General features: G+C 44.5%; 1 protein-coding gene across 3 annotated transcripts in view; it reads left to right on the top strand.

Moving 5' to 3' along the window:
* SBNO2 (strawberry notch homolog 2) overlaps positions 1-4,029 on the top strand; it is a 163,576-nt gene extending 159,547 nt beyond the window's left edge. For 2 of the 3 annotated variants that reach the window (XM_070745032.1, XM_070745050.1), the window contains 2 exons: positions 1,778-1,968; positions 2,690-3,358. In XM_070745032.1, coding sequence (XP_070601133.1) covers positions 1,778-1,968; positions 2,690-3,261 — 763 coding nt within the window. In that variant the 3' untranslated portion in view covers positions 3,262-3,358. Of the gene's footprint in view, positions 1-1,777; positions 1,969-2,689 lie in introns of all 3 variants that reach the window. The other variant, XM_070745041.1, reaches the window with a different exon arrangement.
* Positions 4,030-14,233: the final 10,204 nt, after the last annotated feature.

Here is a 14,233-nt window from a genome sequence, read left to right as displayed (position 1 = left end):
TGAAAGAGTAGTAGATCCTTGGAACAAACTTCCAGCAGACGTTGTTGGTAAATCCACAGGAACTGAATTTAAACATGCCTGGGCTAAACATATATCCATTGTAAGATAAAATACAGGAAATAGTATAAGGGCAGACTAGATGGACCATGAGGTCTTTTTCTGCCGTCAGTCTTCTATGTTTCTATGTTTCTTAAAGAGAGACAGTGAACAATAATAATAATAATTAAAATAATAATAATTTATTAGATTTGTATGCCGCCTCTCTCCGAGGACTCGGAGCAGCTCACAACAAACAATACAATGTACAAATCCAATATTAAAAAAAACCATTTTAAAATCCGTATTAAAAACAATCATGCAACCCAAACAAATCATACATAAAGAATAATAATAATAATTTATTAGATTTGTATGCCGCCCCTCTCCGTAGACTCGGAACAGCCGAGGAGTATATCAATTTCCCCATGCCTGGCGACATAGGTGGGTTTTCAGGAGTTTACGAAAGGCAAGGAGGGTGGGGTCAGTCCTTGAGTGCTGTTGACTCTTATTTAACTCTAAGCTGGTGCCAACTGTTGGGAAGAGTCTTGCGCAAAGGCTACAGCAATAGAAACATAAAAGATTGACGGCAGAAAAAGACCTCATGGTCCATCTAGTTTGCCCTTATACTATTTATAATTATAATAATAATAATAATTATTATTATTATTATTATTATTATTATTATTATTATTGACATAATTATAATTATTATTGACATAATAATAATAATAATAATAATTATTATTATTATTATTATTATTATTATTATTATTATTATTATTATGTCAATACAACACATCAAACGAGATCACTATGCTGGATTTTGTATTTCATCACCAGTCGGGCGTTTCCCAAGCACCTAGGACTGCGTGATGTAGCAGCGAATTAACTTTGCCGATCCCAGTAAAGCGGCCTTTTGCAATTGACAGATGGAGATTTTGTCAATTCCGATGGTTTTCCAATGTCCGCTGAGATCCTTTGGCACTGCGCCCAACATGCCAAGTACCACCGTATTATTATTATTATTATTATTATTATTATTATTATTATTATTATTATTATTATTATTTAGATTTGTATGCCGCCCCTCTCCATAGACATTTCCTGCATTTTATCTTAGGATGTATATATGTTTATCCCAGGCATGTTCAAATTCAGTTACTATAGATTTACCAACCACGTCTGCTGGAAGTTTATTCCAAGGATCTACTACTCTTTCAGTAAAATAATATTTTCTCACGCTGCTTCTGACTAACTAACCTCAGATTGTGCCCCCCTTGTTCTTGTGTTCACTTTCCTATTAAAAACACTTCCCTCCTGAACCTTATTTAACCCTTTAACATATTTACATGTTTCGATCATGTCCCCCCCTTTTCCTTCTGTCCTCCAGACTATACAGATTGAGTTCATTAAGTCTTTCCTGATAGGTCTTATGCTTAAGACCTTCCACCATTCTTATAGCCCGTGTCTTTGGACCCATTCAATTTTGTCAATATCTTTTTGTAGGTGAGGTCTCCAGAACTGAACACAGTCTTCCAAATGGGGTCTCACCAGCGCTCTATATAGCGGGGTCACAATCTCCCTCTTCCTGCTTGTTATACCTCTAGCTATGCAGCCAAGCATTCTACTTGCTTTTTAAACTGATTTTTAAATCAGTTTAATTGCAGATTCAGCTATGGACACGAATTTTTGCGCCTGAAAGTGTATTTTATTTCTTGTGTTTTCTCCCCAAAAACAGGAACAGGAACTGCAAGGTTGTCCAGGAAGGGAAGGAATGTTTCCAAGGCACACGTTTACGCCACTATTACATGCTCTGCGGGGCTCTCTTGCGCGTCTGGACCAAAATCGCAGGCATCATGGCTAATATTACCAACACCAGCTACCTTCAGATCGTCCGCCTCAAGACCAAAGAGAAGAAAAAGCAAGTTGGTGAGTGGTCAACTCAAGCCATTCTGCTGGGGCAAAGGGTGGAATAGAATAGAATTAAAATAGAGTAGAGTAGAATACAATACAATACAATACAATATAATAGAATTACAGAATATAGTAGAATAGAATAGAATAAAATAGAATAGAATAGAATAGAATAGAATTCTTTATTGGCCAAGTGTGATTGGACACACAAGGAATTTGTCTTGGTGCAGATGCTCTCAGCGTACATCAAAGAAAAAGAGACATTTGTCAAGAATCATGAGGTACAACACTCAATGATTGTCATAGGGGTCAAATAAGCAATCAGGAAACAATCAATATTAATAAAAATCTTACAGATACAAGCAATAAGTTACAGTCATACAGTCATAAGTGGGAGGAGATGGGTGATAGGAACAATGAGAAGAAATTAGTATAGTAGTGCAGATTCAGTAAATAGTTTGACAGTGTTGAGGGAATTATTTGTTTAGCAGAGTGATGTCATTTGGAAAAAATATTTGAGCCAGGAATGGGTTTCACTTACCTTTGCTACCTGTTCGGAGATGCGCGCACCATTTCTGCACATGCACAGAGCATCCGTGACGACGTCTGGGCGGGTAGACAGAGCCGCGTGCTTCTGCCACTACCAGTAGGCCTGAACCGGTGTGAACCGTTCAAAACCCACCGCTGGTTTGAGCGTCTCTCCTCCTGCTGAAAGTACCTTCTCTCCCTTCCGCAGGGATCAAGATACCGGAGAATTGCGTCCATCAGGTGTTGAAGGAGTTGAAGCAGATGGACGAGAACATCAAACAGAAGCAGATCCAAGCCATGGTGGCCCCCATGAGGCCCAGCCAGCCCCACCCGCCGCTCGTCCCGTTGCTGGACCTCAGCCGGCCTGCAGGATTTCTCTCCGCCCAGCAGGACGAGGTCTGGGATCTGACCAACAGCCCGCCGGGGGATTGTCTTCCTGACTTCTGGACGCACTCGTCTTCGCCTTCTCCTCCGCTGCTGCTCTCGCTTCCCCCTACCCCCTCCCCGTTCAACTTCCACGCTCCCTACGACAGCACCACCATGGTGGGCGGCGGCCTGGCGCTCAGCGGCTCCCCTGCCCAGCACGAACCCTTGGCCCCGGCACCGGCCCTCTCCTTGCCTCCAGTGGATAGTTTCTCCCCGGCCAGCCTGAACTTCCGAGAACTCTTGGAGGAGATGATGCTCAACCCGCACGGTTTGGGGGCCGAGAACAGCGAGCAGGAGCGCCAAAGCGTCATCCAGTTCAGCGGACCCCTCACCAACCTCTTTGACGCCAGCTGAGTCAAGGAGCGTGGTGTTGGGGAGAAGAGAGGCCCTTCTTTACAACCGGGCATGTTGCGGGTGGGGGGGCATGTGGGCAGTGAGGGGCCGCTCGTCTTACTTTCTAACGGTGCACCCTCCGAGGCCCTTCGGCGCAAGATTTGGCTTCCGCACATTTGCAGCGAGCGAGACCTCACGTGAGGATGCGCGTCACAGGGAGATTTCGCTGATTCTTGCCGACGTTTTTGCTTCCATGCATGCACAGAAGCAAAAAATCGGCGAAACTCACCGAAATCCCGCTCGCGCAAGTGTCCTCACGCAAGATTTCTCTTGTGGTGCACACACGGAAGCCAAATCTCTTCGGGGGCACATTGGGATCGCACAACTGCGCACGCATCCCGGAATTTCCTACTGGGACGAAGCACCTGAGCGCACCGTTTTCTGCCCACCAACTGCGCATAGGGCGTTTTTTAATCCTGGGTTGGAACGGACCACTTCAAAAAAAAGAGGGGGGGGTGGATGGGCGGAGAGAACTCTAGCTAACAGAAACAAAGTTTATTTATATATATAATATACAGTCAAGCCTGTACTAAATTTTTTTATATGTGTGTATAGAGAGAGGTGTACAAAAGTGGGGTTGCGGGAGACGATGAATGGAAGGGGAGGGGAGGGCAATAATGCAGTAAAAATGGGGAGGGGGAGATCAGGCACTTTAGAAAAATGGCTGCTTGCTATCCACCTGTTGCTTCTCGGCACCGAGCTTTTCTTTCTGGGCTACCTAACCAAAAACTACTGACTTTTGAAAAGTGGGAATCATAGAATGGATGTATGAATATAATATTTACACCTAACACATATACAGGTATCCTTGAGCAAAGGTCTTCAAGCTTGGCCATTTTAAGATGTGTGGACTTCAACTCCCAGAATTCTCCAGCCAGCTCTGCTCATCGTTTCCCGCAACCCCACTCTGCCAGCTCTGCTGGCTGGAGAATTCTGGGAGTTGAAGTCCACATGTCTTAAAGCGGCCAAGTTTGAAGATCTCTGAGGTAAATGATAGCGAGGATCATGGCTGGCTGAGGAATTCTGAGAGTTGAAGTCCACAAGTCTTAAAGCTGCCAAGTTTGAAGGCCTCTGAGGTAAATGATACGTGAGGCTCATGGCTGGCTGAGGAATTCTGGGAGTTGAAGTCCACAAGTCTTAAAGTTGCCAAGTTTGAAGGCCTCTGAGGTAAATGTTATGTGAGGATCATGGCTGGCTGAGGAATTCTGGGAGTTGAAGTCCACAAGTCTTAAAGTTGCCAAGTTTGAAGGCCTCTGAGGTAAATGTTATGTGAGGATCATGGCTGGCTGAGGAATTCTGGGAGTTGAAGTCCACGAGTCTTAACAACGGTTCTCTTATTGACCATTCCAAGTTAAAACAGCACGGGAAAAAAAGTTGATTTAGGGCCGTTTTTTTTGCACTTACGACCATTGTAGCAAGCCCTCACGATCTTTGTGATCAAAATTCAGACCCTTGGCAGTTGACTCCTATTTATGACGGTTGCAGTGTCCCGGAGTCGCACAATCCCCTTTTGTGACCTTCCGACAAGCAGAATCTGTGTGTGTATGTGTGTGTGGTGGGGAAGATAAACCCAGATTCCCTTTAACCACAGTTTGATTCATTTAACAAACTTCTTTGATTCAACGTACGATTGTAGCAAGAAAAGTTCTCAGGAGTTCGGCAAACTCCCGTAACAAACGTTTCCCTTAGTGGCAAAAGTTTGGGGGCTCAGCTGTGGTCGTAAGCCGAGGACTACCTGTATCTTTTCCACCTGATCTGTCAAAAGATGTCAAGTGACAGTCCAAAGTGTGTGTGTGGAGGGGGTGACTTTCTCAAAGTCCTTGATTTGATTTTTTTTAATTTTTTTTTGCACAAATGGAAAACTTTGCACAATCAGGTTAACGCTAGATTCTCAACTACAGGTAGGTCCTCGATCTACGACCATTCGTTTTAACCAGTCACACGTTTGGGATTCGGATGCTTTGGCAACTGACCCGTATGTTGTGTGTTTTTTGCCGTGCGACCTTCCAACATGCCTCAGCTAGTGGGTGGAGTTTGGATTTGCTTAGCGATCCTGGCAAAAAATCAGGGGCCACTCGTTGAATGACCTCTTTGCTTCGTGACGGATGCTCTGTGGTCATAAGCCAAGGATTATTTCACTGCTCTGCAGGGTGATGGTCCTTGAAAGTTTCGGATTCACACAGAAAGCCAGTTTTCAACGCCCATATATTTATTGTGCGGGATGGGGTGGGATGGGGGTGGGATATTTTTATAAACCAAATCTAGAGTGGAAGACACCCAGTGGGGTTTTCCCCTCTATCCTTTCCCTTGTGCCTAGAAGGAGCGTCGGAATCAAGTACCCCTTTCTACCACCTTTTTGGGGGTTCCAAGGCTCGAGAAAGTATGTTTGTCTGTGCATTTTGTGTAACCCCCTCTGTTTAAAAAATGCCTTTGGTTTTGATTGAAGGGGGCCAGTGGGGTGTGATAATCCCAGAGCTCGACACCGAGGGCTTAAAACAGGGGTTCCCCTAAACTTGGGAACTTTAAGATTTGTGGACTTCAACTCCCAGAATTTTCCAGCCAGCAAAAAAAAAAAAAACCACACCAAGTGGGAATGTGGCAGGCTGCCCTAAAAATCTTAAGGACTCCTTTGTTTGTTTCTGCTGGAAATATTTCCCCCTTTTTTTTTTGGCTCACAGCTGCTGCTGTGGCTACCAAACCAAATTCTCTTTGGCATCCTTGGCATTAAAGCTTCGTAAAAATTTCCTAAATTATTGGCTCTCATCCCAAACGCCTCTTTGCAATGCGAAAGGTTCCGGATTTTCCTCACTTTCTCCAAAATTGTCATAAATCTGCCTCAGAAGGAACACGGTTTTCGGCTGGGGCCAAACTAACCATACGTTTTGTCACCGATAAGTCTTCGACTTACGACCACAATGGAGCTTTTCCCCTCAGGGTTGCAAATCATGTCAGTCATAAAATGAGTCAGTCGTGTGAGCAACTTGATTTTACGAGCTGCTTTTCAAAAAAAAATTTTACCAGTGGTCATTAAGCAAACTTAATTATCCTAAAATGGCCGCCACGGTCGTTAAGCGAGCGTAACAGTCATAAAGTGAACCAAGGATTGCCCGTGGGCCTAGTTTTGCCGAAAACCAGAAAGAAATGCCAATTTGGGGATTGGGTGGCACAGAAGTCAAATTAAACTAAATTAAATTAAAATTTCCCTTCAGCAAAACGCGGTCACAGGATCCCTAGCAAATAAAATCTGGTTCTGCAGGTGAGGCGACCATTGGATCTTCTGATCCGGTTTCTAAGTAGCCCCCAAATAGTTCCATCACGAATTTTGAATGGTCGCTCAGCGAATGGTCGTAAGTGGAGGACTATCTGTACTGGTGGGAGAGCTCAAATATGCATTTCAGCAGGCATTAGGCCTCAGCCTAGCTAGCCAGTTACGTCCAGAGAAATTTCAACTATCTTATCTTAAAAAAAAAAAAAAAAGGATTCCTTGTACAGTAGTACCTCTAGATACGAGCTGCTCCACATGCGAGTATTTCAAGATACGAGCCAGGAGGGGAGAGACATCTCTGTTCAAGTTCCGAGCTCAAATTCGGGATACGAGCCGAGTGTCCACTAGGTGGCGCAAGAATCCTTGCTTTTGGTTATCTCGGAGGGGAAAAACAAAGTCTAAAGCCATTTGTTCCAGATACGAGTTTGCTCGAGATACAAGCTCCCTTCTGGAACGAATTATGCTCGTATCTAGGGGTACTACTGTATAGGAAAGCTTCATTTTCTTGGATAATTTCTGTCATTTGATTCTTCTTCTACCTTATAAAAACTAGTTAAAATCTTTAAAACCAGGGGCCTCCAACCTCGGCAACTTTAAGCCTGGCGAACTTCAACTCCCAGAATCCCCCTGGCTGGGGAATTCTGGGAGTTGAAGTCCGCCAGGCTTAAAGTTGCCAAGGTTGGAGGCCCCTGGTTTAAACGATCTAACATGGCAGTTATCAGAGTAAACTCTGAGCTTCTTCCCATGATGCTGGACATTTGTAGAGTTTACACACATGCAAACACCGTATCTCTGCCACATGTTGCCGGTACAACTGTGGGCGGGATACCAAATCCTATATAGCCAAGAACCAAAAATTAAAAATATTCTTTAACAATATGACCGAAGGGACCTTGGAGGCCTTCTAGTCCAACCCCCTTCCTCTTCCTCAACCCACAAGTGTTTCAATCAAGTTATTTAAGTATCGCTGGCTGGGGAATTCTGGGATTTGAAATCTCCACGCGTTTTAAAGTTGCTAAACGCTGCTTGTAGATCTTTACCCGCTTACGCTTATTATTTTTCCCCTTGAAAATAAAATTCTTGGAAAAAGCAGGGTGATGGGTGCAAAAATCAGAAAACTATGCAAACTTGCTGAGGGCAGAGGGTCCCAAACCCCTGAACTAAGCACCCCTTCCCCCCCCCCAAGTAGGTTTTAAAAATGTAATAGCCATAATATAAACCCAGTTAGTTCGATTGGAGGTGTGCTGGGCCACAAGTAGCCGGTGAACTTTTTAAAAACATTACGACTCAGGAAAGATTTTAAGATGTTTTTTGAGTGCCTCCTGTCCCTCTTTGCTACTCCACCTCCGAATAATGCTTTATTTGTGATCTTCAGAATGCTAGCTGGCGCTTTCACATTCAACGTAGAAGGAAAATGCAATTTTTCTTCTTGCTTTCTGGGAAAGGTGGCTAATAAAAGGCCCCCACAGACACCCAAACCCCCACTTACTTCCCGAAAATGGCCTGTCTCCACTTTTGTCAGGAAGAAAGAAAAAAAAAATGATGTCACAGCTACTTTTGGATTAAATTATTACGTTGTTTGTTCTATTGATTGTATTTTGTAAATGAAAAAAAATCCCACCTTTTTCTTCCTCCCCCGTGGCACTTTTTAACCGATTTCGACGACTCCTGGTTGTTGTTTTTTTCCTATGCATATTTATAATGAATTGAAAAAAAAAATGTATATATGTAAAAAGTGGGGGAGGATTCTTTCCTTTTTCGCTGTTGAACAATGTGCCTTTTGACTAATGATTTCAGGATTTTTGTACTTGCATCAGAAGGATTAAAATATTGGCATTTCAGTTGATTGAAGAAATGAACGATTTGTGTATGTGCGTTGGTGAAGGAGGGAGGGAGAAGAAAAAGGGATTGGAAGAGGAGGGAGGTGGGAAGGAGGGAGAGGAAGGCAAGGAAGAAGGGAAAGGTATGGAGATAGATCAAAGGGAGGGAGGGTGGGAGGAAAGAAGGAGCTCCGAGTCTTCGGAGAAGGGTGGCATACAAATCTAATACATAATAATAATAAAGAAGGAAAGAAGGAGAAAAGGGGCTTTGAAGGAGGGAGGGAAGGAGGAAGAGGAAGGCAAGAAAGGAGAATAAGGTAGGTGTTCTGTCGGGCTCTCTGGTAGACTCCTCCCAAAAATTCACAGGTATCAATTTCAGACACACACACGTTTGAAAATTCAAAACAATGTTCTTTATAATGAAAAGTCACTTAAACCAAGCCCTCTTTTGGTATAGCAAAGAGAACTCGTCTCCAAACAAACTGGTAATTGGTACAAGTCCCTTATCAGTTCTGTGATACTTAGCTTGCAGCTGTGAGGCAATTCACAATCCTTCTTCTTTCACAAAGTGAAACACACTTTGCTCTGGTTTAGTTTCCAAGCGGGGGGAAATCAGCACACAAAAGGTCAAAGTCAGTAAAGCAGTCAGGAAACACAACGATCAGATAATCCTCCACAAGGGCCAAACCCACAGGCTGCTATTTATAGCAGCCTCACTAATGACCACAGCACCATCCAACCACAGGTGGCCTCATTTTCTGTGATAATAATCTCTCAGTTGTTGTTGCCTATGCATCGCTCTCCGCATGCGTGGCTGTATCATTAACTCTTGTTCCGAATCCAAGGAGGAGCGAGATAATTGATCTACTTCTGAGCTGTCTGCCACACTCTCCTCCTCCCTGTCACTCATGTCTCCTTGGTCAGAGAAGCCTTCAGCAGCAGATTCCACTGGGGGCAAAACAGGCCTGCAGCATGTGGATGTCTCCCCCACATCCACAGTCCTTGGGGCAGGAGCTGGGCCAGAGCTAACCACAACAGGTAGGTAGATCAAATGAAACAACAGAGGAAGGAGGAGAAAAGGATTGGAAAAGGAGGGAGGAGGGAGGGGAAGGAGAAGAGAAGGAAGGCAAGAAAGAAAAAATGAGAAGGGTAGGTAGATCAAAGGAAGGATGGACAGGGTGGAAGTTGTTAAAGAGAAATCGAATTAGAATTTATTCTGTCTGGCCTGGTCAATTTCTAGGAATAATGACCCATTCACTCTGTGATTCAAAAGCAAAGTGTCTCTCTTTAGTTTATCAAACAGTTCTGAAATACAAGAGTTAAAGCAATGCAATGTGATCTTGGTTGCATCTTCCTCATTCGCTGGAGATAACATCTGGGACGCTCACCAGCAGTCATAAATCTCCCAAAAATTGTCTCTTCTGCTTTGACAAAGTGCTCACACACAATCCCAGGGAAATTTCAGGGCTTTAGCAAAAGACAGCCAAGAAGATCCAAAGAAACAGACCCAGATCTCCATTCTGAGGCTATGGCATCCACACACCCTTTCCCCATCAGCTTCTCTCTATATATAGACAGGGTGTGGCCAAATGTCCCATAGAAATATTCAATGAATATCTATAGAGATATTCATGTCTGGCTCTCATTCTTCTAACTTTTGCATCTAATATAAGGTCCTCAGCATCCCCACTGTCCTCTGACCAATACTCTAACGAAGGGGAGGGGGTGTTCCTACAGTCTCTGGTAGTTCCCCAGTTTCCAATTCCTCTTCACTCTCACATGGCAAGAACACTGGCCTGCGCAGCCTCCGTCTCCTAGTCTTCGAAATCTGTGACCAGCTGAGCCAGACGTGGACCACTCATAACAGAATTAACGCTAAATGCTCTGACAGTGAGAACAATGAATCTAGCTTTACTAGATAAATGGTCAAAGCAATGGAAACTGCAGTTTAATATTTCCAAATGAAAAATAATGCACTTGGAGAAAAGGAATCCTCAATCTGAGTATTGTATTGGCAGTTCTGTGTTAGCAAAAACTTCAGAAGAAAAGGATTTAGGGGTATTGATTTCTGACAGTCTCAAAATGGGTGAACAGTGCAGTCGGGCGGTAGGGAAAACAAGTAGGATGCTTGGCTGCATAGCTAGAGGTATAACAAGCAGGAAGAGGGAGATTGTGATCCCGCTATATAGATTGCTGGTGAGACCACATTTGGAATACTGTACTGTGTTCAGTTCTGGAGTCCTCACCTACAAAAAGATATTGACACAATTGAACGGGTCCAAAGACGGGCTACAAGAATGGTGGAAGGTCTTAAGCATAAAACGTATCAGGAAAGACTTAATGAACTCAATCTGTATAGTCTGGGGGACAGAAGGGAAAGGGGGGACATGATTGAAACATTTAAATGTGTTAAAGGGTTAAATAAGGCCCAGGAGGGAAGTGTTTTTAATAGGAAAGTGAACACAAGAACAAGGGGGCACAATCTGAAGTTAGTTGGGGGAAAGATCAAAAGCAACATGAGAAAATATTATTTTACTGAAAGAGTAGTAGATCCTTGGAACAAACTTCCAGCAGACGTGGTAGATAAATCCACGGTAACTGAATTGAAACATGCCTGGGATAAACATATATCCATTGTAAGATAAAATACAGGAAATAGTATAAGGGCAGACTAGATGGATCATGAGGTCTTTTTCTGCCGTCAGTCTTCTATGTTTCTATGTTTCTAATCAATGGGATAACTTGCATTTTGGACTTGTGGGTGTTCCCATCCCTGGAGGTTTTCAAAAATACACTAGACAACAGCTTACGTGGGTTGGTACGTAAGCTCTCCTGCCTTGGGCAGGGAGTTAGACTAGAAGACCTCCGAGGTCCCATCCAGCCCTACAATTCTGTGTTTTACAATATGCAGTGTTCTTGCAGGCCCGCATTCAGGCCTTCCTTGCAATACAAATAGAGCGGAAGGACGGAAGGTTGGCTTGCCGAGTTTCTCAATAGATTCTTTTTTTTCCCCCAGTGGCAGAGCTACAACCATTAAACTTTCCCCCACTTTGCTTTTGTGCTAGGAAATCCCTACCTTGAGATTTAGTGCCCACTCATTTCACTCCTTTTCTGCCAAAGTAAATAAATCTTCCCCTTAACTTCTGATGGTTTACTAAGGAATTCTTAAAACTTCACTTCATTCTTTACTTTAAAGCATTCCTCCCCTTGAGCCCTCATTAGAGTCAAAGGGCAGGAGGAGATAGCAAGAGCATTTTGACTTATATACAGCTTCACAACAGATTCTGAGTTCTAGTCCCACTTTAGGCATGAAAGCCAACTGTGAGATTTTGGACAGGTCTGAATTCAGTTGTCATCCGGGCTTGGCATCGTATTTCTTAGTTTGCTCTTGCGTTGGCAGGTTGCGTGATGCCCGTTAAGAGAGAAATTGGGGCATCCCAAGGCGACACATATTAGATGGAGCTGAACTGGGACAAATTCCAGCTGCCAAATTCCAGCTCCCAGTGGTGCTAAAAGTAAAGCTTCAATAAAGAAACAGAGAGGCAGTTTGGTCTAAGTGCTTAAGGCACCAGGCTAAAAACTGGAAGACAGTGAGATTTAATCCCAATTTAGGCACAAATCTGGCTAGATGACTTTGGGCTGATCACCAGCAAATTCTAAGTTCTAGTCCCATTCACCCTGGGGGAGGAGTTATTGACCCCCTCAGAGAGGGTGCGCAACTTGGGCCTCCTCCTCGATCCACAGCTCACATTAGAGAACCATCTTTCAGCTGTGGCGAGGGAGACGTTTGCCCAGGTTCGCCTGGTGCACCAGTTGTTGCCCTATTTGGACCGGGACTCACTGCTCACAGTCACTCATGCCCTCATCACCTCGAGGTTCGACTACTGTAACGCTCTCTACATGGGGCTACCTTTGAAGTGTTCGGAAACTTCAGATCGTGCAGAATGCAGCTGCGAGAGCAATCATGGGCTTCCCTAGGTATGCCCATGTTACACCAACACTCCGCAGTCTGCATTGGTTGCCGATCAGTTTCCAGTCACAATTCAAAGTGTTGGTTATGACCTATAAAGCCCTTCATGGCATCAGACCAGAATATCTCCAGGACCGCATTCTGCCGCACGAATCCCAGCGACCAGTCATGTCCCACAGAGTGGGCCTTCTCCGGGGGTCCCGTCAACTAAACAATGTCATTTGGCGGGCCCCAGGGGAAGAGCCTTCTCTGTGTCGGTCCCGACCCTCTGGAACCAGCTCCCCCCAGAGATTAGAACTGCCCCCACCCTCCTTGCCTTTAGTAAACTCCTCAAAACCCACCTTTGTCATCAGGCATGGGGGAACTGAGATATCTCCCCCGGGCCTATACAATTTATGTATGGTATGTTTGTACATATGTCTGCTTAATAATGGGGTTTTTAAAATATTTTAAATTGTAAATTATTAGATTTGTAATGAACTGTTTTATTGTGTTGTGAGCCGCCCCAAGTCTACGGAGAGGGGCGGCATACAAATCTAATAAATAAATAAATAAATAAAATAAATTAAAGCCCACTGGGTGACTGGGACAATCACCAGGAGATGGTGAGTTCTAGTGCTGCTTTAGGCATGAAAGCTGGCTGTGAGATTTTGGGCCAATCACCAGGAGACTGGAAGTTTTAGTTCCACCTTAGGCATGGAAGACAGCTGGGTGAGTTTGGGCCAATCACCAGGAGACTGGGAGTTCTAGTCCCACCTTAGGCATGGAAGTTGGCAGGGTGACTTTGGGCCACTCAATCTGTCAGCCCAACCCACTTCACAGGGTTCTTGTTGTGGGAAGAATAGAAATATGTGTGTGCCACCTTGAGTTATGTGTAAAAAATAAAGGTGGGATACAAATAAAGAAAATAAACATAACTTTTCATCTACAGTGGTACCTCTACTTACGAACTTAATCAAGGTTCTTAAGTAGAAAAGTTTGTAAGAAGAAGCAATCAATGTAAAAGCAAATGTGTGCAATTGGGGAAACCACAGGGAGGGTGAAGGCCCTGTTTCCTCCCAGGAGATTCCTAGAGAGGCCCCACGGAGGCGTCTCCCTGCCTTTTCCGTCCCTGTTTCCTCCCAGGAGATTCCTAGAGAGGCCCCATGGAGGCTTCTCTCTGCCTTTTCTGTCCCTGTTTCCTCCTAGGAGATTCCTAAATAGGCCCCACGGAGGCTTTTCCCTGCCTTTCTGTCCCTGTTTCTTCCCAGGAGGTTCCTAGAGAGGCCCCACGGAGGCTTCTCCCTGCCTTTTCTGTCCCTGTTTCCTCCTAGGAGATTCCTAAATAGGCCCCACGGAGGCTTCTCTCTTCCTTAATAGGCGGCTTTTCTCTTCCTAAATAGGCCCCACGGAGGCTTTTCTCTTCCTAAATAGGCCCCACGGAGGCTTCACCCTGTCTTTTCTGGCCCCACGGAGGCTTTTCTCTTCCTTTTCTGTCCCTGTTTCCTCCTAGGAGATTCCGAGAGAGGCCCCACAGAGGCTTCTCCCTGCCTTTCTGTCCCTGTTTCCTCCCAGGAGATTCCTAGAGAGGCCCCACAGAGGCTTCTCCCTGCCTTTTCTGGCCATGTTTCCTCCCAGGAGATTGCTAGAGAGGCCCCACGGAGGCTTCTCCCTGCCTTTTCCAGTTACAGTTTCAGAGGCTCAGGTTCGTAAGTGGAAAATGGTTCTTGAGAAGAGGCAAAAAAATCTTGAACACTCGGTTTTTATCTAGAAAAGTTTGTAAGTAGAGGCATTCTTAGGTAGAGGTACCACTGTATTTTAAGCCTGAAGTGGCCCCAATTCTCCCAAGGCTAACAAATGAAGTTAACTTCCACTTCCCATCCCGATAGCACAGGTCTG

Source organism: Erythrolamprus reginae, chromosome 1 (assembly GCF_031021105.1).
Source record: "Erythrolamprus reginae isolate rEryReg1 chromosome 1, rEryReg1.hap1, whole genome shotgun sequence".
NCBI classification, from domain to species: Eukaryota; Metazoa; Chordata; class Lepidosauria; order Squamata; family Dipsadidae; genus Erythrolamprus; species Erythrolamprus reginae.
The sequence above is the reverse complement of the archived record's forward strand: the minus strand, read 5'-3'. Positions and strand labels throughout refer to the sequence as shown.